The sequence below is a fragment of the Puma concolor genome, chromosome B3, assembly GCF_028749965.1.
Source record: "Puma concolor isolate L17-30 chromosome B3, mPumCon1.1.hap2, whole genome shotgun sequence".
Taxonomy (NCBI): Eukaryota; Metazoa; Chordata; class Mammalia; order Carnivora; family Felidae; genus Puma; species Puma concolor.
This window is the reverse complement of record NC_141672.1, coordinates 13,723,677-13,750,927: the sequence shown is the minus strand read 5'-3', so window position 1 is coordinate 13,750,927 and position 27,251 is coordinate 13,723,677. Positions and strand designations below refer to the sequence as shown.

The 27,251-nt window shown below is 49.1% G+C and overlaps 1 protein-coding gene across 3 annotated transcripts in view; it reads right to left on the bottom strand.

Moving 5' to 3' along the window:
• CCDC88C (coiled-coil and HOOK domain protein 88C) overlaps positions 1-27,251 on the bottom strand; it is a 131,243-nt gene that overhangs the window by 103,032 nt on the left and 960 nt on the right. For all 3 annotated transcript variants that reach the window (XM_086708997.1, XM_086708998.1, XM_086709000.1), the window contains exons 2-3: positions 27,115-27,215; positions 20,023-20,131 (exon numbers count right to left, since the gene is read on the bottom strand). In XM_086708997.1, the coding sequence (XP_086565123.1) occupies positions 20,023-20,131; positions 27,115-27,215 (210 nt within the window). The remainder of the gene's footprint in view (positions 1-20,022; positions 20,132-27,114; positions 27,216-27,251) is intronic.

The following is a 27,251-nucleotide window of genomic DNA, read 5'->3' as shown; positions in this document are numbered from 1 at the left end:
AGGCTCCAGGCTCTGAGCCATCAGCCCAGAGCCTGACGCAGGGCTCGAACTCACGGACCGCGAGATCGTGACCTGGCTGAAGTCAGACGCTCAACCGACTGCGCCACCCAGGCGCCCCTGCAAAAGCCTTTTTAGAGGAGAAGGAGCTAGACAGGAGTAAAGCATCCGCCACCCTTTGGACGGAATAACCCCTTCAGATGGTTAAAGCTCAAAGAGGAATAATCACACCATGTGGCCACCAAAACAGAAACAATACGCTTGCCTAAGAACAACCTCCAAGGTCTCTACCAACAGCAGGTCGGGGCTCTAAGACAAGCCAGTTCTGGTTCAAAGGGCCCTGTGTTGAGAAGGTAAGCCCCTGGAGGCCTGCTTTAAGAGCTCAGTGCTTTCCTGAGAGCCTCGCTGGGGAGAATGGGGAGGAGACAGAGGAGGCAGTCGCCAGCCTGGGAGGCCTGGCCAAGTGGCTCAGGCCATGTTTCCAGCTCCACTGTGTCCTCTCCCAGAAACCCGCGCAGGCCAAGCCTTCTGAGCAACACACACTGTAGGAATCACTCTCTAGACAAAACCACCCTGGCGCAGGGCTGACGGCTGCCGCACGCATGGGAGAGAGCTCACTTTCTGGCTCCCCCAAAGTTCCAAAGCCAGGTGCAAACTGAAACACCCAAGCCATCCTGCCCTGTCTTGTTAGGCTGGAGAAAGGCACCGGGAAGCACACTCAGGCCTTCTCAGGTCGATCTGTCTACACCAAGTACACAGGCTCCCCAGTGCTGCTCCGGCAACTTTCCACAGCCTCACCAAGATCCCGGGCTGATGCCTGATGGGGAAACAGGGATAGGAGATGAGACAGCAATCTTGGGAGAAGGGAGCCAAGACGGACTCAGCTGCCCGCTGCCTCCGAATCACAGAAGGGACAAAAGGAAACCACTCAAAGGCCCTGTGTTTGTTTCCCATTTGCTAAACGAGGAGCGAGGAGCGAGGAGCAGGCGGAACAGGATTAGTGGTTCTCAGCCTGGCTGCGCATCACAATCATCTGATTACAAGCATCCAAGAGAGCTTTTAAACAACACTGACACCCAAGCCCACGTAGGCCAGTTAAAAGCCAAATCTCCTGGGGGTGCCTGGGTGGCTCAGTTGGTTAGGTTAGGTCCGACTTCAGCTCAGGTCATGAACTCACAGTCTGTGAGTTCGAGCCTGTGTCAGGCTCTGTGCTGACAGCTCAGAGCCTGGAGCCTGCTTCAGATTGTGTCTCCCTCTCTCTGCTCATCATCTGTCGCTGTCTCAAAAATAATTAAAAAAAAAAAAAGCCAAATCTCTCACGTTGTGGGGGCGGGGAACATGTGCAGCATATGTTAGGTATTCTGGGGTGAGACCCCCACCACCACACTGGGTCTCTCATTTCCCTCCTGGCTTTAACCCTCTGCCAGCCACACCCCAGCAGGGCTTGTTCTGAAACACCCCTCTGTCACAGTCTCCTGAGCCTTAACACCACAGAGGGACATTTATCAGGCCCCAGGCATGTCTGAGCCGTGCCTCTGGCTAGCATGAAAGAGGATCGGGGTGGTAAATGAGCCCCAGTCACCGTATGACCAGATTTCTGTAATGTCACATGAGAGCTGGGTTCCAGCTCTGCTGTTAACTCGCTGCAGAGCCCCAGCCGAGCCCCTCTCCCACTGCCCCCCGTTCCCCCACCCTGACCCCCTTGCTTGTGTAGAATGAGGGTAGCTCTGGGCTTCAGCCCAGCTTTCCAGAGCACTGATGCTGCCTCTAAACCTTGGGCTTCCTACACTAGGAGGTCCAGGCAGGAACCAGGTGGCACTTGCCCCAGCAACACCCCAGGCTAAGTAAGGCATCTGTCCCAGTCCACCATGGGGACTCGAGATCCCAGCCGAGGACTTGAGCCGTTCCTGGGTGACACAAGCTATGGCAAGAGCACACTATGAGTGTGTCTGCTGCTCAGGACAGCACTCAGATGCTCACAATAAGCTCTCAAACGGATCTGTAAACAAGAAATACACATGGCAAGCTGTCAGCCACTTGGGAAGCACAGAAAATGACTAAAAAAGGATTGGAACACTCTAACACATGACGTTGCAACCAAATAAAGACCAAGGTCTGTTCTCACAGCAGGCTGTGCCTCAGAAGCATGCTTGGGGAGAGAGATGCTAACTCCTCCCCTTTGGGGCCTGTGTGACGGACTTCCTCGGGTATTAATAACCGCCAGCTGTCCCCACAAAAGCCAGAGACTCCCTTCTTAGCAAAGAGATTTTGGCTGGGAAGGATGGTGAACTATGAGCCCCTCTGATGTGCTGAGATGGCAGGAAGGCAGGGAGACATCTGCCTTCTGTCCTTTAATGTCAAGTTTTACTCGGATGACCATCGTTTACGTGGTAACAACAGAAGACAGAAAAGCAAGCATCCAGGTACCTCGCTCTGCAGAGCAGGCCAAGGTCTCCTTCATGGGGGTGCGGAGAAGGCTCACTTCCAGATGGAAAAGGACCCCTCCCTCCAGCATGTGCCCACCAGCCCAAGGCAGGACATTAGTCTGGATGCCAGACCAGCAGCAGATCCAAGAAAAACCGAGGTGCACAGGGAGCATTACTGTCCTCCACCGGGAAGAGGGTCAGATTAGTTCATACTAAGGCCTCAGCAGCTAAGAGCCGAGCGGGGCCTTTATAGGTCATGTAGGGGTAGGTAAGGGGAGAAGAAAAATGGCTCCATCCACTCCCCCTCCAAGTCCAGACACTAAAATGGGAATTGGAGGGGTTGTGTGTTCTCACCTCTGCTACCACCATCCCCCTAACTGCCTCCTAACTTCTCTTCTGGACAGATGTGATTCCAATTCAAAAATGAAGTCACTGACCTAGACCCAGAAGACCTCAAGGGGAAAGGGACGCTTCTGTGTCTGACAATTTAATCCTGGTTTGATTTTTGATTTAAGCAGGAACTTCTAAAAAGTCCTCATATCTTAGGACTATGCATCATCAGCAGGAGTATCCTGGCTGCCAGGACTCAAGATTAATTGCTTTGATGTGGAAAAATCCCTACACTGACTCCAGGTGAAAAGGTTATTCCTTTACAATAAACAAGAAGAAAAAAAAAGATGGCGGGGGGGGGGGGGGCGGTGCGGGGAAGGAAAGGAAAATAAAAGAAATGCTGACTGACCCTGTTCAAGTAGCCCCCCATTGTCATTAAGCCATCGAAACGGGGCAGAGACACGGCACTTTTAAGCTGGGGCTGGGGTCTCAAGCCCTTTATGATTAACATCACGTATGTTCTTATTAGACACTCTCCTCATTCCTCCAGAAAATATGAGACCAGCATCTGGCACAGAGCCATATGTTCCACAAAAACCTCCTATCATCCTCTCCATTTATGCTTTTAGCATCTCTACCTCATTACCATACTAGAGAGGGTGGGGACCCATCTAACTCAGCGCAACACCCAAAGCATGCCATGAGCTGTGTGTTAAATGCAGAAATCATGCAAGCTGGCTATCTCACAGGCATCAACACTAAATAAAGCCCCTCAACCGCAGAAACCTGTGGGGCTGTGAGGTTTCGTGGGGCACACATCAGTTCAATCTCTGTTTGCTAACTGGCTGTTTCAAATCCACACTGCCAGACCCTAAGAGGTAAAGCCCACAGCTACCCTCGCAGCACCCTTTGAAAAGTGTCACTGAAGCCACCTTCCAGGAACCAGATGCAAAAAGCCAACAGCTGGTCTCACTTTACTGTGGGGATTCCCAGAGCCGAAAACAAAACAAAAAATCGAAACAATGATTCTCCCAAGGACCGGAGAGAACAGGGTCCTCCAGAAGGAAAGGGTAATGGGTTCAGTCCTTTTTTGGGGTAAGACTATGGTAGAACACACAACCTAAAACCAAGTAAAATACACATTAACATTTACCATCTTAACCAATTTTAAGCGTACGGGTCAGTACCATTACCGCATTCACACTGTTGCACCTAACGGTTTCTAGGTCTATGAATCTGACTGTTACAGGTCCCTGATGTAAGCGGAATCATGCAGTATTCGTCTTTTTGTGACTGGCTTATTTCACTTCGCCTAATGTCCTCCAGGTTCATCCATGTCGTAGAAAGTGTCAGAATTTCCTTCCTTTTTAAGGCTAATATTCCATTGTCTGTACGCACACCACATTTTGTTACCCATCCACCCACTTGGGTTACTTCTACACCTTGGCTATTGTGAATAATGCTGCTGTGAATGTGGGTGGTGTTCCTTGCCTTTTAAGTCAAAGAGGATTTCTAAAACCAGGCAGCCTCCTTAAAGACTAAAAGTTCAATTTTTTTTTTATTTTTTTATTATTTTTTTATTATTATTATTTTTTTAACATTTATTCATTTTTGAGACAGAGAGAGACAGAGCATGAATGGGGGGAGGGCCAGAGAGAGAGGGAGACACAGAATCCGAAGCAGGCTCCAGGCTCTGAGCTGTCGGCACAGAGCCCAATGCGGGGCTTGAACTCACGGACCGTGAGATCGTGACCTGAGTCAAGTCAGACGCTCAACCAACTGAGCCACCCAGGCGCCCCAAAAGTTCAATTTTTAAAAAAAATTTTTTTAAATGTTTACTTATTTTTGAGAGAGACAGAGACAGAATGCAAGTGGGTTAGAGGCAGAGAGAGAGAGACACACAGAATTGGAATCAGGCTCCAGGCTCTGAGCTGTCAGCACAGAGCCTGAGGCGGGACTCGAACTCACGAGCCTTGAGATCACAACCTAAGCCAAAGTCGGACACTCAACCGACTGAGCCACCCAGGCACCCCTAAAAGTTCAATTTTCCTGAGCATACCATGTTTTTTTGTTTTGGTTTGGTTTTTTTTGGTAATTACCTCATACTTTCTAAGCTCTTCCCATCCAAATGTGAACGTACACTCACATTTCAGAGTCACATCATGAAATCACCTCCCAGCTCCATCTGGCTGCTCCAGGCCTTCTGGGGACTCTCAGGGTGGCAGCTATCATGAGGACCACCATAATAGCTGCTCCCAGTTGACCCTGTTCCTGCTAACCTGATCTTCCCCAGTGGTTCAAGCTCTCCTTTCCAGAGACTATACCTGGGAGCTCACACACACCTGGGAATTTAAATGACCTATGGACTTTGGCACGACCATCCCTTCTCACCACGTGCCCCCCTCCCAAAAGAACCCAACCCAACTGGACCCTTTGGAGGAGGGGGATGGTTATGGAAATGGAAGTCCCATGTCCTGACCTTGACCTCCCAGAGCAGGGAAGGAACCTCAGTCATTCAGAACTAGAGGAAGACACTTTCAAAAGGAAAAAAGAAAAGAGGAAACCTTCACTGGTGACGATTCCAATTACTCTCTGTTTAAAAAGGCTGTGAAAGGGCTCATCAAAGTGGCTTTGCCTTTATTTATTTATTCATTTTTAATATATGAAACTTATCGTCAAATTGGCTTCCATACAACACCCAGTGCTCATCCCAAAAGATGCCCTCTTCAATACCCATCACCCACCTTCCCCCTCCCTCCCACCCCACATCAACCCTCAGTTTGTTCTCAGTTTTTAAGAGTCTCTTATGCTTTGGCTCTCTCCCACTCTGACCTCTTTTTTTTGTTTTGTTGTTTTTTAAGAAATCAATTTCTCCCAGATTTTGAACGCCAGATGGATAAAGACCCAGTTTCAGTGCAGGCGATGCACCACAGCAGGGACAGTGGAGTCTAGTTTGTCACCTAAAGCTGCCTGCAGCAGTTCTCAGGCTGGCCCTGGACCCTCAGGCCAGGGAGGCACCGGTGGGGCAGGCGCACTGCTTCTTTCAGACACCAAGTGGCCGGGCGGCCCATCAGTCACATTTACTGCCCCCAGTCCCTGGTAAGTCGGAGGCTACCAGTTCCTGCCCTGAGAAAAAAGCTGGAAACGGGTGCAGGACCCAGAAAAGCAGGTAGGAGCTGAAATGGCAGGGCTCGGGGAGATAAATAAACCTAGGTTCACAGAGGAGGACCAAGGTAAGGTGCTCTGACAGGAGAAAGTACCGAGACAAGACACAGGAGTGGAGGGGGAGGCAGGCGGGCACAGAGTGGGGCAAAGACGTAAGTACTACAGCCTGGTAACAGGCACAGTCTGCCGGCACCAGCCTCCAGCTCTGCAGCAGGTGCCACGCGGGGGTGCCAGCACTCTGACCCAGGGAGTCAAGTTCAATTATCCCCCTTAGACAAAGGAGGAAATCGTTTAGAGGGGTCAGGTCGCTTGCACCAGGGGAGGAAAGACCCTGCTGTCTACTGTCTACAGAACATTGGGGAGGACACTGTCCAGGAAGGACACTGTCCAGAGCACCACCCAACCCCCCCCCCCCCCGCCAGGCCCCAGCACATGGGCTGGGGGCAAATGAGGTGAAGGCAGCCTGAGAGTTTACCTCCCAAAGGAAGAAACCAGGATGATGACAGATGATGGAAAGAGAAGCAGGTCAGATCTAAGCACTTCTTCCTCCCAGGCGACCTATACTTCAGTCCCCATCTGCCTTCCTCGGAAAGTGGGGGCAAGCCATTTTGGATTAACTGCCCTAGGCAGCTAAAGAAACCACCCACTCTTCATTCTTCTGGCATCTCAACCTTGGGACATGTACAGCTGCGACTTAGTCCCTTTCCATCTGAAAAGTCCAATTTTGTAAGCTCTAGGCTATAAAATTCCAACATTCAAAATTCTCACCATAAAAAGGACAGAGTGGCTAGAAGACCAACTTGGCACAAGAAGTGACAACCTGCTTCAAAGTTTCTGATATTTTTTGTACATTTTTTTTTTACTGTTTATTCTTGACAGAGAGACAAAGACAAAGCAGGAGCACGGGAGGGGCAGAGAGAGAGGGAGACACAGAATCTGAAACAGGCTTCAGGCTCTGAGCTGTCAGCACAGAGCTCAAGGCAGGACTTGAACTTAAGAGCTGTGAGATCACGACCTGAGCTGAAGTCAGATGCCTAACTGAGCCACCCAGGCACCCCCAGAGTTTCTGATACTTTAAGCAGCCACAATTCCACATTTTAAAGGAAAGTAAACTGTTCTGACTGGTTACAAGAGCAGGAGGAAAAGCCTGTTTGGTTGCTGTGGTTTGGAAAGGAGGCATTCATTTTTAAAGTTTTAAAGCCATTAAGCCTAAACATTACTAACCTCAGGGGAGCCAAGCTGGCTAGACAAAGTTGAAAACAATCAATGTAATTTCCACCCCCCAGGGACTGGGCCTCCCTAGTACCTGACAGATGGCATCTCCATCAACAAAGCAAACACCACATGAAAGCTTGCAGGTTGGTGTGAAAGCAGCGGGGGTCCCCTCTAAGAGTGGGATTCAAAGGCTCCAGCCACCCCAGCCCATTTCGATCTCATTTGCCCCCAGTGACCTCCTCAACAGTCAGGTCCCCAGTCCCTGATGTGTGTCAGGCACTCAAGGGACACACAGAATGAAAAAAGCAAGGCCCTGGGGCATCTGGGTGACTCAGTCGGTTAAGTGGCTAAGCTCCTCTGACTTTGGCTCAGGTCATGATCTCATGGTTCAGTTCGTGAGTTTGAGCCCCTCGAGCCCCTCCTCAGATTCTGTGTCTCTCTCTCCCTCTGCCCCTCCCCTGCTTGTGCTCACTTGCTCTCTCTCAAAAATTAACATTAAATGTACATATATGCACATATATGTACACACACACACACACACACACACACACACACACACACACGGACTGGTCTTCCAATTAGTCTAGAAAGAAGCAACAGGTCAGGGAACTCTGTAGGACTATTTTCGCCTAGAGATAGGATCCTGGGTCCAAGCCCAGCACAGTAATGAATTCCCTGAAAGCCAGGACTTACTTTCTGAATTTACTTACTCCAGACTCACTCCAGAGTGAGTCGTTCTTGTCTGTTCTGTTGTTTCGTATCTTGTCTCTAACACACGCTGAAATGTTTCCATGCTGATGGGGTGAGACACAAAGATGTAATGCCTACTTTTAAGGTGTTTCACTGCTGGTGGCAGATAAAATCATGAGATAATATGCGTAAGATAATAGGCCTAAGACACTCCGCACCATGAGCACACAGTAAACTTTTTAAAAAGCTCATATAGGGGGCGCCTGGGTGGCGCAGTCGGTTAAGCGTCCGACTTCAGCCAGGTCACGATCTCGCGGTCCGGGAGTTCGAGCCCCGCGTCGGGCTCTGGGCTGATGGCTCAGAGCCTGGAGCCTGTTTCCGATTCTGTGTCTCCCTCTCTCTCTGCCCCTCCCCCGTTCATGCTCTGTCTCTCTCTGTCCCAAAAATAAAATAAATAAACGTTGAAAAAAAAAAATTTTTAAAAGCTCATATAGGAGAAAAATATGTACGGCAAGTCAAGCACATACGTGCATGCTCATTGGACTAACCCAAACCAATCACAGTGCACCTCTTGGAAGGGCCCATCCATAAGCCACCCACTAAGAAATCAATGAAGCACGCCCAGAGGGGCAGACCTGCCCATGATACCCTCTGCTCCACCAGTGTGCATCTTATCCTCACGGCTGGCAGGGAACCTGCACAAGGCCCTCATTCAACCCTCCTCATAGTCTCTGAGGCAGGCGCTATTCATATCCTCGTTTTCAGATAAACACTCTCGGAGATGAAGCTGCCCGAGGTCACCAATCTGAGCGGTGAGCTTGCAGGATCCCGCGCCTCTGCAGACAGAGGCTTACAGTTCCTTTTTGTGCTGTGTTTGGCCCCTTCATACTGACCAAATGCCAGGTCAGCCTGGGAGAGGAGCCACTTGCCATGAGCATTCACAGACTCAAGAAACTTGGCACTATTTCACCTGAGCCTCATGACAACCTGCAATATGGTATTACCCACACTTTACAGGGGAGGTTCAATAATCCAGCCTAAGTCACATCGGTAGGAACAGGGACACACAAGTTTCTAGACCCTTGAAAGAATAACATGACCCAACCTGACAAAGCAGTGGAGTCTGCCCTTACTTCTGCCCCCGCCCCCCAGCTTCCATCTGGTTCTTCCCCCTCTGGCTTCACCTTCCTGGCCTTCGCCCCACAGAGCTCACTCATCCATTCCACGGGCCAATGGCTAACATCCTGCCCCCAGCTGAGAAAGCAAACCCGACTACCCCCTCCCAGCCAATGGAAGTGTGCCACCGTACGACGTTTCTGGACACCCTGCTTTCAAGCTCCATTTTCCTTTCCAACTGATACGAACTCTTGAACTGGGCCAGAAGTGGCAATAGTTTTACTAGCAGTTGCTCATAAAGTTTCAACAGAGCAACTGGCAGTTGTATCATATGAGGACAGTAAAATTAATTAATACACATCTGGGGCGCCTGGGTGGCGCAGTCGGTTAAGCGTCCGACTTCAGCCAGGTCACGATCTCGCGGTCCGTGAGTTCGAGCCCCGCGTCGGGCTCTGGGCTGATGGCTCAGAGCCTGGAGCCTGTTTCCGATTCTGTGTCTCCCTCTCTCTCTGCCCCTCCCCCGTTCATGCTCTGTCTCTCTCTGTCCCAAAAAAATAAATAAACGTTAAAAAAAAAAAAATTAAAAAAAAAAAAAAATTAATACACATCAGGGACGGTTGTGTTTGGTAGCTTCAATAAAATAATCAATGAGATAAGTCATCAGAAGCAGCTCAACCCGTCAGGCCTACGTTAGCAGGCTTTTTCTCTCCTTTTCCCTATCGGCATCATGTAATCACCCCCTTTTCTTCTTTCTCATAAAAACCCCTTACTTTCCCCACACAGTAACCCCACTCTCTGGTTACTCGGTCATGTTTGGTGCTCCCTGAATTGCAATTCTGAGGCCCTGAGTGAAGGGCTTGTTCTTTTCAGTTTTGCCTCCTTTTCTAGGTGGACAGAAGCAATGGGAGGCTCCCCCCGACCCCCCCGAAGCTGCACTGTGCCCCATCAGTATAGGATATAGGGTCAGTATAGGGTCAGAGCATGGCCCTATACTTCAAACACCTCCCTCCCCCCTTTAACCTCTTGAGAAACCTAAATCCCAAGCCAATGGAAACCTTGCAGGGTGTAGCTGGCACAGCCCTTCCAAAACCTCCACCTTCCGTCAACATACCACCAACAAACTCAGAACTGGAGGCCTCTTCAACACCTCCATCAACCTTGCTGAACCCACCAATTTAAGAGCACTTCCTCATCCTCCTTGGTCTTCCTCCTCAATACCAGAAAAACGACTGCAATTCTATCTTAAGATTAAGGACCAAGGCCCCGAATCTGTGGCCAAGTAGGAGAAAAACTCTGCCTTTCCAGAAAGAAAGGCTGAATAAGGAAAACTGCTATTAGCCCTGGACGTGAGCCACGCGGGCGGCTTTACGGAGGGGCGAAGCCTGCCCGGGCAAGTTCTTCAGGGACTCCTCCTGACAAAGGAGTTGTAACATCCCACATGCTGATCTCGGCACCAAACACCAAAACCCAAGGCAAGGGAGAGACCCTTCTTTTTTTCTCAAACCTTGAGAAATCCACTTCCCTCCTTTTCGTCACAAAGGGCATCGGTGCCTCTAACCGCTTCCTACGTCTCTGGTGCCTAGTGCACTACGAAAGTTGTTTCTACCACCTTCATTCACCCAGCAGTGCTGGATCCTCAACACTCCCGGCTCCGCTCTGAATGTGTGAACAACAAGAGCTAACTGAAAAGGACGCCAACTCGCTCCACCTACAAGCAGCATGGCCCATCCTCGGCATCGGAGAGCTTCGTGGCCTGGCTTAGACGATATTCTGCTGGAAGCACAAATTTAGACCACCTGCCCGGTGGTGGGGTGACCCTCCCCCCCGCCCCCAGCCAAGCTTCCACCCCCGGCTCCGTTCTGTGCCCAGACCTTCGGAGAAGGGCTCACAAAAAGACCCTTCTTAAACGAATGGCCACTGGCTATGAGAAAACTTGAGCTAAAAGTGGAGAAGGAAATTCATGGCGAGAGAACATGTATCAGAAACAGGATTCAGGAAAGAAGGGCCGTTCAGAAGAAGGAGAGGAGCCGGGACAAAGTTCAGATTCGCAGAAGCAGAGGTTTGAGTGGGTCCCTTGGGCCAATCCTGTACCAGGTTTTTGGGCTCCGTGCTGTGAACAGCCCAAAGCCAGCTGGCAGCCCAAGGGGCCTTGGGTGGCACCCTCAGCACCTGGGAGGGAAGGTGTGGCAGCTCAAGGACAGGAGGCAAAGCCCCAACAGTTCAAGGTCTGGACCCAAGGCCAGGAGGGGGAGCCCACACAGACCAGAAAGGATGGTGTCTATATACATACTCCCCCGCCTCCTCTGTCTTTGTGTGTGTCTCTCTCTCTCCCCTCCTCGCCTTCAGCCTCCATGGCCTGGCCAAATTCCAGCTTCACTAATTACATCAGACCCACCTTTCACCCCTCCCCACCCTCTGCAATTAACCCCGATTCTCTGCTTCCTGCTGCTCTGGGGGTGCAGGATGAAGTCTGAGGCCAGCTGTTCCCTCCATGCCACCCACCGCCCAACCCCGGAACTGCTGGCCTCACAAGGTGCCTGAAGCAATCCAGTCCCTTCCTCTGGGGCTCCAGGCTGGTGTGAAATCTAGTTTTCAACACGGGAGAGCCTCAGGAAGCAGCGCTCCCAACCTGGCCCACCACGCGAAGCTTCTGAGCTCAGGATCCACCTCACTCTGGTGTCAGTGCAGATCCTTCCTGGTGGCCCTGCCAACCTTTATAAAACAGACTCTCTACCTACAGCAAGCTATCTCCCTACACAATGGACTACAGAAGACTTCTTAGAAAGGCATTTCACCAAGCAACCAACGACCAAGAAACCCTGCAGCTCTCCGGGGCTATTTCCATATCTTATTTGCTGAGCCTCCCTTCTCTAATCTGTAAAATGGGGACAGCAATTTCCTCCCCACTATGCCAGGGCCTGGCTCATAGGAAGCACGGTTATCTTCTTCTAGCCTTCTGACGGGGGTAAAAACTAAGTCTCGAAGTTCCTGCTTGCTATTTCATATGCCTCAACAGCATTTCTTCTAAAACAAAAAGGAGAAAAAAATAAATCAAGTTCAACTGACACTTAGTCTCCCATTTTGCGGAAACAAAACCTGCCTCTTGGTAGATTTGGGACTGCAAAGCACATGACCCTGGGTCTTCAGCCCCATCTGCCCCACCCTGGTCAGCAGGACAGGAAGGGTCACAGGTCAGGAGTAAATACCTGTTTAGTGTAGAAAAACAGAATTCTAGTGGCCCTGAAAGCTGCCCCCCTCCAGCTGACTCAGAGTCACGGCCACCCCATCGGGCGGGTCCTGAACCCCAGGACCCTGGTGGGAGTGAGGGTCAGATCTGCTGCAGCTCTCAGTGGTCCTGGGTCTGGTAATGCATTTTGCCCTCCCCTCAGAAGCTCGCTCCAGGTGGGGTACCAAGCACGCTGCTATCCATAGCCCCATATGGGCAACACCCCACGGAGTCTCTCAGAATTCGTCCCCTCACCCCTGCCTTGGTCCAGACCCCCATGATCTGCCCTGACTCCCCACTCCCTCTGACACCAATCTGTTCTTCATGCTGGTGCCAGCATTGCCTTTTTTAAACTCTCCCTTTTAAAAACTCTCCAAAGACTCCCAAGTCCTTTAGGATGAAGTTCAAATTCATTAGCATGGCATCCACTTCCCTGAAACCTCCTCATCTTTCCAGGCTTCCCCCATCACCACCCGCAAAGACACCCAACCTCTAGCCACCTTGAAGTGATTCAATCAGTCCTCAGGCTGTCTTATGTCTCCACAGCTTTGCAGGTGCTTTTCCTCTCCCAGGACACCCCCTTCCATGCACCCCATTTTCAGCCAGCCTAGCTCCCTGCCAATCCTCCAAGACTCAGGACAAGTGTCACGCCCTACAGAAAGCTCCCCATGGGCTTTGCCCTTTCCCAGGCTGGGGAACTCCCTCCTGTGCCCTGTGGCCTCTCTTCCGCCCACTGGAGGTGGGCACCTCAGGTCTGGAGAAATGCTTTAACAAGAAAGAGAAAGGAACCAGGCAACCCCTAGCGAGTGACACCCTCCCCTCTGGGCCCCCAGGGCTTCCTCAGCCCACATTTCATCACTGCACTAGAGACAATGAGGGACAGGAAGTGAGATGAAGGAAAGAGGAAAGGAGGGGTCCGTGCAGACCACCGCCCCTCTCAGGCTCACTTCCCAACACAGCCTGGAAGGTTCCCTCTTGCACTTTAAACTGACCGCGAATAGTCACAGGGAAGTAGGCAAGCTCCCGGGTCAAGCCCATTAACAGAAAAAGAGCTCCTACCCCTGACTGGGGACAGGACACAGGGGCCTCTCTAATGAAGGCCTCCCAGGCCTGGGGCTGCACCTCACAGCTCACGACCACATTCGGTCACCACACCACAATTGCCGGAAGGCTGTCCTGCTGGAGATTCCAGACCAGCATCCAGTAATACTCCAACACAAGGAAACGTGCCCAGGCATACAGTAAAAATCTCAGACCTTCATCCACACGGCAGAGACACAGAAATCTTCATTATTCATTCAGCAGCGATATGAAACACTGCACATCTTAATACGCAAAGGGCGCCAACAGGCAATCCGGCCAGAAAAACAAGGCAATTCTGGCAGTGAGCAACCGGGGTCCTCAAAGTATTCATGCCCTCTGACCCAGCAATTCCATACCAGGAATTTATCCCAAGGAAATGAAAACATTTGTTGAAAGGCTCAAGTACCAAGTATGTTCATGGTTGTATTGTTTATAATTCTGAGACAGAAATAACTCCGTACCAGCGACAATGGTGGAGCCATCAAGTGCCATGTAGACATTAAAATTCATGTAATGAAAGAACATTTAGTGACGTGGGAAAATGCTCACTGCACAGTAAGTGAAAAGAAAGGTTACATACAAACAGCATAGAGGATATAATCCACACTGTGAAACCCATGTACACACAGACGCAGAGATGGGAGGCATAAACACCAAAACGTTAACCACAGCAGCTCTAAGTGGCATGATCATGGGTGAACTTACTTTTCCTGATTTCTCCCCATCTGCGATCAGAAATTTTTTAAAAATGTTACTTTTAACGTCTTCAAAACGTAAATATAAGCTACAAAATCAAGAACATCCCCCCCTCCAGAGCGCCTGGGTGGCTCAGTCAGTTAAGTGCCCGACTTCGGCTCGGATCATGATCTCACAGTTCGTGAGTTCAGGCCCCGCATGGGGCTCTACACTGACAGCTCAGAGCCTGGAGCCTGCTTGGGATTCTGTGTCTCCTTCGCTCTCTTCCCCTCCTCCACTTGTGCTCTGTCTCTCAAAAATAAATAAATGTAAAAAAAAGAAAAAAATTTTTTTTAAAGAATATCCCCCCTCCGTCTCCTGTGAAGCCTCACAGCCCTCCTCTATAAAATCAAAAGTGGAGAAGATGAGTACTCCCCCGCAAATCTGATACAATGTATTTTTCACAAAGCAAATTCTGCCGGTACTGGTACTGTAGAAAAGGCCTGTGTGGACCATAAGCTCCCCTGAGCACTGTCCCTATCCATCAAAGCAGACCACACCCACCTAAGGAGGCTTTGCTTGAACTAAACACTAAACGCTACAGACCACATGAATTCTCGAGAGGGACCTATGAAGTTTACTATGTTCCCACCAATGATATCAAACGTACATTTCCTTCTATTCTTACTTTTGATAAAAGTCTTTCCTTTCTCCAACTGAGGGAACACACTTCTAGAGATACTTCTAATTTTAACTAGCCAGCCCATGCTTATCAAATACAACCACTACAGGAAACAGACAGATAGCAAAAACTGGCTGAGTGAGGAAAAGGTACAGACGGTACATGAAGTTTTATCTAAAAGTACCACAAAAAACAACATATATGCACACATACACATAAACATATATACACACAAGAGTGTAAAGCCATGAACTGGACGCCCACCAAATTAACAATGGGGTCGTCTCCAGGGAGGGAGGGAAGGAGGCATCCTAGGGACTTCTATCAGAGAAATGTAGGGGGGGGGCAGGGAACCTAAAGCAGGTATGAACAATACTCACACGTTCACGTTTATTTTTAACAGAGACACAAGGGTGCATTATGACCATCGTACTACTTTTGTTTTTCAAGGCAATAAAGGAAAGAGACTACAAAAGATAAAAGGCAACCCCAGATTCTCTACTCTGCTTTTCTTCTGAGATAAAGAACAATATTCTGGGTTGGTTCTGGTCTTCTGACCATAGCGAGAGACAAGAGCTCAGAAGAGCCAAGTTCAAGGAACTCATAAAACAGAGCTTCCTTGAGGTGACCTGTCAGATGTCTCCGGCCACTGCGTGACTGTGGAATCTGAGGCCCATGAGGGCCCATCCACTTCTTGACAGATGAGAACTCAGGCGGCCCAGAGAGGGAACGCAGACTATTCCGGTACATGATCAGTTAAGGTGAGAAGCTCAAAGAAACCCCGCAAATTTCTCATTTCAGGGTAAGTTCTGCAGGTGGGTCTCTACATCCGCCTGAGGGTCCCGATTTCAGGACAGAGATCTATATGTGTACCTGACAACAAAGATCAACACACAGTGAATTTATCCAAGCCTCTGTTTGAAATGCTTCCCAGCAGCATAAAGCCAAAAAAAGGCCTCAGAAACTTCACATGACAAGTAGGCCCTGACTGTCAGGAGGCAGAACAAGGGTGCAGGTATCCAGGGCAGGTAATGGCAATGGGACACTCACGCACAAACCCCAAAGAACAAACGCACAGCCACTGCTGCACCAGGGATTTCTGCTTATACTAGCCATATTTTCCTACTGGCTCCACTATCAAATGAACATGCATTTAATATAAACACTCAAGAATCTGAATATAAAAAAGAACCATTCTATAAATCCAAACTTTAACTTAAAAAAGACTCAGATGGGGGCGCCTGGGTGGCGCAGTCGGTTAAGCGTCCGACTTCAGCCAGGTCACGATCTCGCGGTCCGTGAGTTCGAGCCCCGCGTCAGGCTCTGGGCTGATGGCTCGGAGCCTGGAGCCTGTTTCCGATTCTGTGTCTCCCTCTCTCTCTGCCCCTCCCCCGTTCATGCTCTGTCTCTCTCTGTCCCAAAAATAAATAAAAACGTTGAAAAAAAAATTAAAAAAAAAAAAAAAGATTCAGATGAAGAAGGGCTTGGTTGTTGAGCACTGAAACAAGCATCACATGATGCCAGGCTCAAAGCTGGCCAGCCAGGTGGCCAGAAGCAGCGTGCAGTTCTGGTCTAAGCTTGCCTTTCCTCCAAGCCTCAGCACATGTCCTATCTGCGGAGACTCATCCTGGAGCAGGTACCTCCACCTTGGACTGCCAGCCTTTTCTTCTGCAAAAGCCACAGACCAAACCAGGCACTCTCTTCTCTGCCTCACTGTCCCAGGACACATGAGATGTGCCTCTGTACGTGATGGACAGGAGTCACCTGGGGACACCTGGCTGAAGATGCCTCTTCTGGACATCACTAGAAACGCTCTAACCCTTGGTTCCCATGAGAATGTGCATCAGAATCACCTGGAGGGCTTGTTAAGACAGACTGTGGGGCTGGGGAGGTCTGCAGAAGGGCCTGAGGATCCCCACTTCTACTAAGTTCCTAGGCCATGTCAATACCATTGGCCTGGGGACCACACTTTGAGAAAACCCAGTGATTCCCAATCCTGCTGGAAGGATGGCAAGACTAACAGCTGGAGAACTTCTAAAATGCAGAATCTAGGCCCCAACGGCAGAGAAGTCCAAGCGGCAGGTCAGAAGGCAGCCTGAGATCTGGCTGACACACCAATGGTCAGACTGAGACTGGCCATGCTTATTTTTACCCACCGTCTATGTTCTGCCCCAGCAAAAGGTCAAGGATCGTTGTCTCCGAAGGTTTTCAGAGCCAAAACTTGAGTTTCCTTGTGACAGAAGCCCACGCTATTCAAGAGAGGTCCCCATCCTTTCTAACTGTCCCTGTCCCATGGTGCCTCTGAAAACAAGGGGACCGCCAAAGGCAGAACCACTGCTTGGCAAACAACACTCAAGGCTGGCTTCTGTGACCTCAACGTCTCAGAAAAGCCACAGGCAAGACTCAATGTCTCAAGTCTACTGAAAAGCCACAGCCAAGTGGGAGTCCCACTCCCTTGGGGGCAGCCTCTCACCCTTCTAGGCCACCCTTGTAACAATAAGGAATGACATTTGTCCTGCTTCATCCTGAGCCCTCACAACCTGCCAGGCCACTTTCACAAAGGGACTCGGGCAGTACTTCTCTTGGAAACTTTTCTTGAGTGACCTTTTATAATAATAACCAATTATGTCTACACTTGAATGTCAGATGGAAGGAAAAAAGGCAGGATATGCAATTGTATATATGGCACGACCACAACCATGTAAAACAAAAACTATTCATGCAAACACTGGAAGGAAACAGTAAAAACGTTAATAGGGATTGTCTTTAGGTGGTGGGATTGTGGGTGTTCTTTTCTTCTTGCTACTTATTTTCCAAGTTGTTTACAAAGAGCACCTATTACTTACAGAACTAGAGCTTAATTTTACAATAAATCGGAAGGAAAAAATATACACAACTGCCCACGTCTAACGTGTGCCAGCCCAGAGAGCAAATGGCCTGCTAGCCTTCTCCACGTAAGCAGGACTGAGGGGCAAGAACGGCTCTGCGGCCTTGAGCAAGTGCCTTCAGCAAATATTCACTCTGGACTGGGCTGCTAATGCACACCAGCATTGCCCTCGAAGGGTTAACAGTGCAGAAGCAGAACAAGGATGCAGGGTCCTCCCTTCTACCTCGGAGACTTCCTGGGCCCTGAGCATGGACTAGACATCTTTTCCTCCCAGTTTCTCACCTTCTGGAACTTGACACAGAGCAGCAATCCGCCTCCAAACGGACACTGTCTCAAATAAGCGTCAAACTCCCTTCGGCTGGACTGTCAGGAGCCACTGCTCACCATCAGCATGCGACCTCCTGGACCACAAAGAGCAGAGGACAGCCCCTGCACACCATCACCTCCACTTGAGCCCTTCATCACTGCCACCAACCAGGGAGAGGGTACCACCTCCCTGCCATGTCTCAGGCCTGAGACACACCTGTCAACTTATCGACAGGGCTGTTAGCCCTGGCCAGCCTTGCACACCGGTTCTGAATTTCGGGATCTCTTATGTTCATATCCTCTCCAGTTCTGATTCATCTAAAACTTAGTGAAACAAACCTTCATTTGAGCAGCTGCAGAAAATGTGGACCCTGACAGATCGAGGACAGACCTGTCTCGTGCCTCCATGTCTTCCTCTACCTCTACACCCCTCCCCTTTCTCTCCCATGACCTTCCAAACTTGGAAACTCAACCACCTACCAAGACTCCACTCAGGTGCCCCCTCCTCCAAGAAGCCTTCCCCCTCTCCAACCCTGCAGCATGGGTTAGAGATCTTGTCTCTCCCAACTATCTGCACCATCCACTTCTCCAGGCACTTAGCACACACCATTGAAGGCACCTGCAGACAGGGATCAAGCCCTGAGTACATGCTGAACAGCCCCTTCCACGCCCAGACTCAAGTTCACTGGCAGGCCAATCACCTTTACCCAACTTCCCCTGCCTGTGGCCGTCTCCAGGGGAACACTCGCTGAGTATTTCCTGCCTGCCTGCAGCACGCCCGGCCCCGAGTGTGGCACCCCTCAGATGAGGAAACAAACCCACTTCACCCCACAGATCCAGCTGGCTCAGGCCCTCTCCTCAGCACAGCTGGCACCTACCTGGGACTAATAGGGCAGGGCTGGACCTAAGTCTCCCAGAAGCTGCTCAGAGAGTCCAAGGTGCTGGTCCATGGAATGAGCTCAGGTGGCTTGTGGAATTGGCTGCTCAGGGAAAGTGTCCTAGCACCGAAGCCTTCTCTCACACACCCCGATCTCAATGAGAGGGTGGAAACAATCATCTCGGAAAACCCCGGACACAGTCCACTCCCTTCCTCTCCCATCTGCTCCCAAATTTGTACTGAGTCAGAAGAAGGGCCCCTGCAGCCACCACAGCCCTCAGCAGGAGCTGGCCCTGCATGAGGCCTCAGCTCACCTCAGAGCCAGCAACCACTGCACCACACAGGACAGAGAGGGAGCCTACCTCATGTCTGCAGGGATCTTTCCACTCTGAAAGATGCCCCTGAACCCCAGCACCAAGACAGAGTTACAGTCCAGAAAGTGGATGCTAGGAACAGGTCTCAGAGGCAGAGTCCGCCCAAGCAATCAGGGAAGCCCCAGCATGAATTCTGGAAAAGATTTGTTCTTGAGCAGTCGTTCTCAAATGGTGTTCCCTAGGGTCCTGGGAACCCACAGAGATCCCCAGAGGGAGAGAGGGGAGCTGAGTAGAGACCACTAGGACCTGTCAAGTCAATCAGAGTCACTAGGGCTTCACTTGGGGCTTCAGGAAAAATGCACAGAGGGAAGAATTCTTGTTTCACTGCTATGAAGTTGGAAAACCAGGGGTCTGAGACACACAGTTTAAATCCACTTACAATCAATATCAAAGACTCTCACCTGACCTTCCCAAGGCTGGGATGGATTTTAACAGGCCTTCCCCGGCAGGCCCCCTTGCCCAACCCATCACCTATCTGCCAGTGAGATACAGGGAGACCCTAACAAACGGACACTCCTCACCATGAATCCCTGCCTGCAAGCTGGGGGCTCAAGCATAACCCTTCTGTGGTCCCCCCCACCCCAACCCTTGCAGTTGCTCCTGAACAAAAGCTGAGCTGTGGGTGACACCACGTCAGGGTGCCCCTGCCCCGCCCCCCGGAGCCAGTCTCCGTTCAGCTGCATGCTTGAGGCTGCGGCTATGAATGGAGGGCCATCTCTGGGAATCCCCACCACACCATACACGATGCTGGGCACACAGCTCAAAGGACGTTCACCAGACAAAGTGATCCAACATCAGACCCTTCTCATGACACCCCCAAAAAATACAAAAGTGAAAACACACCAAGCGTTAGCGAGTAGATGCCTAACCATGAACACCATTTCCTCTCAGCTTCCTGTGGGGAAACCGCCTGAGTGACGAGACTGCCAGATGCACAGCAGAACCCTGGGGGGACAGAGTTCCTGGCCCTTACCTGGTAGTAGGTCTTAATGTTTCTCACCAAGATGGTCAAGTTCTGAATGCGGAGGTTCACATCGTTGTTAACGTGCTTGTTGATGCGCTGATTTGTTGGTCTGGGGTCACTAGAGAAGGAAGAGGAGAATGGAAACTGCGTATCGCATCATCTGCCACGCACCCCCATTCCCAGGCAAGAGTGAACCTCCCGTCCTCCCCTCCAGCCTCGGTTACTATGTAGCTATGACTGTGGATTGAGTCAAATCCTTATTCTGCTACTGCCAATCCCCGGATCTTGGGTGGGGGCGCCCCCTCACCTCCCTGCTTCCCCATCCCGCAGCACCTAGCCCATCACAGGCCCGGGGTCAATGCTATTTCTCCTTATTCTGCTACTGCCAAGTCCCAGACCTTGACCGGGGGGGCGGGCGGGCATCACCTCCCTGCTTCCCCATCCCCCGGCTGGAGTCAATGCTATTTCCATCCCTACTGCTAGCAACACCCATAATCCAACACCAAATGCCAGTGCAGACCCAAAAGGTTATACTGTATAAAAACCAATAACCCATCCCAAGATTTCAAGATTAAAAAGGTTAAGGGGCGCCTGGGTGGTTCAGTCAGTTAAGTGTCCAACTCTCGGCTTTGGCTCAGGTCATGATCTCACGGTTTCATGAGTTCCAGCCCTGTGTCAGGCTCTGCATTGACAGTGGGGAGCCTGCTTGGGATTCCCTCTCTCTCTACCCGCCCCCCACGCTGTCTCTCTCAAAATAAACAGACTTAAAAAAAATAAAACAAAATGTTCAAGTCTGAACAGACCAAAATATACTAAATACCAAGAAAGAAAAGGAAAAAAAAATGATGTTTTCTGACAATAAATCAAAATTATTAAAGTTCCATCTCCCCCTCCCCCACCCCGTCAACCAGATTGGTCTAGGCTGGTCCTGCCGGTGATTGACATTTCAGGGACACAACTCTACCCCCGAAAAACCCGAGTCTGTGACAGGGTATGACATACACGCACCCTATGAGAAAGGCTAAGAGCAGAGATATAAATAATTCACGTGGGAAACCCCCAAAGCGTCATTTATTTTCCAATCTCAGGCAAAAGTCAGGTCCAGCTGCGATGAAACTAGAAATCTGAATCAAGTGATTTATCATTCCTCTCATTTACGTCCAGAACATTTTTCAAAAATGTTTATGTGAAGAGAACAGAGTCAGGAAAAGAAATTCAGCTTCCGCCTCCCCAGGTACCATGCGATGCTTTCCACAACAAAGCCCTCCCTCCCAGGTGCCTGTCCCATCCTCCACAAAGAGAGCTAACTGAAATGAGGGCTGTTTTCAGGGCTTCATCATCTGTCATCTTGGCTCCGTGATAAGGGTGCTGAACCTCCCCGGGGTGGTGTGAAGGCAGAGTCAGCCTCTTCCTCAGTAATCGGCCCACAAGGAGACAGGAGCACAGGAATGGGGGTGGGGGGGGAGAGTTAAGGAAATCAACCTCAATGCCACTCGACTCATCCCAAAGCCAACTAACACAAAACTGACCAAAAAAAATTTACAAATAGAAATCTTTTCAAATGTCATTGGAAGTATAATCTTTTTCTTAATAACATGAGCTGTTCGGAATTCAGCCGTTAAACATTTGACATATACACCACGAGTCCCTACCCTGTTTCATGTGTACGCAAACCCCTTTACGCATTACATGTTGTCAGCCATGGATTTTGTTTGAACACCCTGTATCCCCTAAAATAATCGCATGGGTACCTTGGGTCAACCAGGGAATCTCTTTTCAACTGTCATGTGACAACATGTCTTATTGTCCCCACACGGTAATGGAGCCTGGCCAAGCCATTTGCACATTAGATTTCTCTTGGAGCCATTCATTACTGAGAAAACAAAGGTTAACAGTTCAGTGGAAATTAATTTAGGAATAGAGGCGGCATTCAGAACGTAAACCACAAAGGCATTGTTAGCTACAGAAGTATACCTAACATTACAAATAATTTATCTCAAAGGCTCACTTCTCCTCTGCTTAGGTATCTCAAGAGATGAGAAACAAGTTCATAATGTGACTAAAGTACTTCTTAAAACTGAACTTCGAGAACACGCAGGACTTTTTCTGTTTTGCTACTGTGGTCCCAGCTTTGAGTCAGAGGGCCTCGGCACGCGTGGTGGAATACACGTTCACTGCGTGAGCAAAGGCACAACGCACAAGGCATGGGGGGCGCGGTGGAGACCTGGGTGCCCCTCAGATAACAGCAGGGAAGCCTCTGACCATCTCGGCTTTTGTTCTCCCAGTTCAGCTAAGAGAAACAACACTACAAAAGAGCCTCATTCGATGCTTACCATATGAGTAATTAGACTCATTATCACGATCATTAGTACTCCCATCTTCTAACTGAGGCTCTCAGGGTAGAGAGGTTATGAGGAAACAACTGGAAACAAAAGTCAACTAGGGTTAAGTAAGGCTCATCCTCACTCTCCCAGCACTGAGTAACCTCCACCTTTCTATGCTGCAGGAAATGGGTCAGAAGACACAGACTCCAGTCCGGGGTGCAGGACTGGCCAAGGTTCTCTGGGCCCCAGGGTGCTCATCTGCAAAATGACTGTAGGATCCTTCCAGCCCTAGACTGTCATTCTGTGAAGGCCAGGTCACACTGGCCGTACTTGGTCCTAGATCCCAGAAAGAGGACATCATATAACCATTGCACCAACTGCACATCCCCAAAAGCCATCATTAACAACAAGATCTTCTTTCCACAATATCTAGATGTCAGAGGGCAGGAGAGAGGCACTGGGGGTGCAAACATCTGGTAGTGTGTCCCATCTCAGAGAGTTCCAAGTCCAAAGTGTGGGGCCCCCAGGGCCTCCTTCTCATAAAAACTTCTAACTAGAAAAAAGGAAATCAACTTGCCCTAGAATTTTAAAGAGAGTTATGATTTAGGTTTATAGCAATCTTGCCCCCCTCCTTTTTGAAAGCCAGCCCCCAACTTTGGTTATATTCCAAAGGCTTCCAAAATTTAAACCTGAGTCAAGAAACATATTGACACAGATGTCCACAATATATCACAGGTGAAAAAAAAAAAAGGATGTTAAAAAAACAACAGCATGAGCCCAAGTTTGCATAAAAATACATTAAGGAACATAAACCTATTTACTATAGACATTCAGAAGACACAGATTAGCACTGCTACCTCTTTGTGGTAAAATTATAGGTAATTTTATTTTGCTCACCATTTCTTATTCTCCTGCAACGAATGTAAACTTTTGGTGTAATTAAATATATTTTTTTTCAACTTGAGAGACAGCAAGCAAGTGCGTGAGGCACAGAGACAGAGAGGGAGAGAGAGAATCCCAAGCAGGCTCTGCACTGTCAATGCAGAGCCTGACCCAGGGCTTAAACCCAGAAACCGTGAGATCATGACCTGAGCTAAAGAGTCAGATGCTTAACTGACTGAGGTGCCCCCTGGTGTTATTTTTAAGGACTCAAAGCCCCCATGTCATACTCTGTAGCCAAAAAAGGAAATCACTTAAGTTCACAAGTAAAAATTTTTGCGCCAACACTTTCCTGCCAACACAAACTCATTCAACAACAAGTATTTGCCCTTATATCCTCAGCTTTCACAGATACCGAATAGGAATAGAACTCCTCTTCCAGCACACTAGGGGAAAAAAAAATTATCCTTCAAATGCCTTTTAGAAACTTAGGCCTGAGGAGGTTTCTAACCCCTGAAAAAGATCCTGAATTTTGCAGTGAGCACGAGGGGTAAAGAAGGGAGTCTGAATAAAGCAAATAGTGCTGGACTTCCCACAGGCCTTGCAAGGGCACAGGCTCTCAGTCCCAATCCCAAGTTCCCAACTGCACTCAACAGCCACAGCCTCAAATCAGAAGGTGTCTGCTCTCAGAAGTACAGATGCACGCTGGAGCAGGCACGGTGCACGCACGAACATGGCCCAGGCCTCACTCCCAACAATGATGGATGTTTCTTGGGCATTTTCTATACACATCATCTTATTCAATCCTCCCAAGTTTATAAAATACAATCCCCTTATTACTGATAGCGAAGTTGAGGCTTAGAGAATGTAAGTAATTTGCCCAAGGTGGCTGAACTAGTAAGTGGCAGAGAAGGGAACGTGAACTTGGTCCCTGAAAACATCAGGCAGACAAGTGCTTAAATACTTTTGCTACGAGACAGTGAGAAACGTGTCCAAAGTGAATCAGAAATCTTGTTTTCCCTTGGGTACCAGCAGATCACCCAGAAAGACTGCATTTACAGAGGCACTATTCAGCAGGGTGCCCTATGCATCTTGTTCCAAGCCACTCAATGCCTTTCACTAAAGAATTCTCCTAGACCTGGGCCTCCCCTGAAAGCTGAGCCCACAGGGCTTTCCTGCTTCCAGGCACTGATGTCACCGTGAGGCCAGGGCCAAGAGACTACTACCGTGGCCTTCTTCAGTTGCCGGAGACAAAGCCTAGGTGCAGCCACGTGACCCCCACCGGCATCCATATGGCTCTGAAGTGTTAGGTAACATGCCTCTTATCTGAGCTCCAGCAACCCACTGAGCACACTGCTCTCTACAATTTTCCCAGGTCCTACCAACTTGGGGAGAATTTACCAAAATAGGCAAGAAGCACACAGTTGGAGCTATCAGCATAGGAGATAAGGCAGAATCGCCTTATCACTTACCTGCTAGTTAGCCTGACATTTCTCCATTTGGCACAAGTGAACACCAAGGCTTACAGACAGTGTCAAATATGGGGCTTGGACTCGGGTCCCAGCGTCCAGCTGTGCCCTAGCGCTTGCTGAGAGAGGACCAAAGCTATGAGCTACGCAGTAATCTAAGAGACTAACAACGTAGGAGAAAGGTACACTGGAAAAACTCCTAAGGGGCACCTCAAATCCGTTCTGGATTAAGATGGCACATATATAATTGATACTAATACCTGTTAAATGGCAAGCACTGTGCTAATCGCTAACACATCATCCCTTTTAATCCTCACAACCATCGCTTAAAGGAGGCAATTTACTTCCCATTCTACAGATGAGTAAACTGAAGTGTTGAGCTGTGTGTGCCCAGCCTCACTTGGCGAGTGTAAGCTGACCTAGGGTTCAAACCCTGGCTGGCTACCTAGGCTGTCAACACTAGGGCTGGAACACTTTTTTTTTTTTTTTCAATTGAGGTAATTACATAGAGCGAATGCACAGATCGTAAGTTACAGCTTGATGAGTTCTGAAAAATGAAACGTCCTTCATTTCATGATCAATGTCCTGATCAATGTACAGATCAGTATTACCATCCCTAAAAGTTCACCTGTGTCTCCTTTCCAGACAATCCCCACCCGCCTCCAGGTGCAAACAACGTTCTGATTGCTATCACCTGGAACAGGGTAATTCTGTAAACGGTGTGCTGCTGAAGCCATTCACTCCTTGATTTCCTTGTTCAGAAAGCCACCCAAACAGCTTCCTGGTGTCCTTTCCTCTGTTCTTGACCCTGGCCAGAAGGCACCAGAAACACTGCTTGAGGCCATAAGAGCTCGAGGACTTATCAGCTCCCATTTCAAGAATGATTATCTTCGCATATCACAGAGGAGAGACCATGTAAAATTGTCAAGGGAAGTGGAGAAGCCCTTCAAACTGAATTTAGCCAAGGGCCAAGTGTGAACAAGTGATGAGCTGGCATTTCTCAAAGGAATGGTCCAACAGGCTCTCCTGATTTACAAGCAAGTGGTAAACGCTTCAGGAATTCCAAAGGTCAGGGAAGAAAGAGAAACAGTCCCAGGGCTTTTGTTCTCCCCTCCGCCTGGGTGTAAAAACTGAATAAAAAGGCTGAGGATACTGCTGTTTTTAATTAAACAGGCTTGGGTAAGGACACACTGGTCACCGAACCAATGAAATCCAGTAACTTTCGGGGTCCACCAAAATGGGGGTAGAGTTGCCAGAACTTAAATATGACGCTTGACAACCCCAGGAAAACTCGTTTTCAATGTTCTCAGACAAGAGCTGCCAAAGTGGCAACAGTCTTTTTAGAATCTAACCAAACACAAGATTGGTAAGATTAAGAAACAGGCAAACTGAAGTGTCTCTCACACAACATGACACCCAATGACTTACTAAAAGAAGGAGTGTTGCCAGGGAATTTTAAAAAACAGGCCTTTTTAGGTAGATCTATTTAAACCACTTTCTGAATATGCCCAAGCTAAGTGCTCCTCCTGTGTGGGCCGCAAAGCTGATTCTCATTAGCTAATGGCTTCATGTTCAAGTATGACAACTTGCTTAGTTGCAGGTGAGTAGGTGAGCACAAGGGGCCGATCCACAGAGAACATTAGAATGTTTTATTTTGCTTCCAGCGCTTGTGAATCATGCTGACACTCAGTTCCAATGTGTTCCCTGCACTTTCTGGGTTAAAAACAGAATGCAGTGGAGAGCCAACACCTACGTGTGGCAGGCTGTCAATCAAACAGGCTCTGCAGAATTCAGCAACAGGAAAGGATGTGGTCAGACATACATGCTAACAAGTGTAACTTCCACCAAGACCCTGTTTAAGCTGCGAGTGCTTCAAGACAAACAGTACCACAGCACTGAGACTCCCAGGGCCTCTCTTAACACAGTGACTTCAAACCTAACACAGGGGAAGGGCCTTAACCAATTGCACTTGCTTCGGGGCAACTGAAAACAAGATGAAATGGAAAGCTCAGAAACACAGGCATCCCAACCTACAGGGGAACTTTATAGTCCCTCACAGATGCTCTGGGTCCACCCTAGACACTTCCTGTAACCAGACTCTCCGTTACAGTTCCTTGCCCCCAAAAAGGATTTTTTTTTTTTTTTTTTTATTTCAGAGTTCAAACCTCAAGTATCTGAGTTTGAAGTCAATTGTGCTATCTAGACCAAGAGGATGATGGTCGTTCAATTTCAAATGTACCAAACAAGCTGCCAACCTGCTGTCCTGGAATTCTCCATATCCCCAAGGGAAATAAGTCACCTTCATACTATACTGCAATACCAGGGACCCTGCCTGCAAAGAACCCTCCTGTTTCAACTTCATGTTCCATTTCTACAACCTTAAACGTTCTGAAGCATCATTTTTTCCTTTCTCCTTGTAGATAACTTACATTTGCAACATGATTTGGTTCAAAAAGATGCCATCCGCTAAATCCATGTACATTGTCAGGTTGTCCTGGTTGCCGCTTCCAAATGAGCCAAAAGTTTTCACCTGCCGGGAAAGGGGCATAAAGAGAAAGACAGGAAA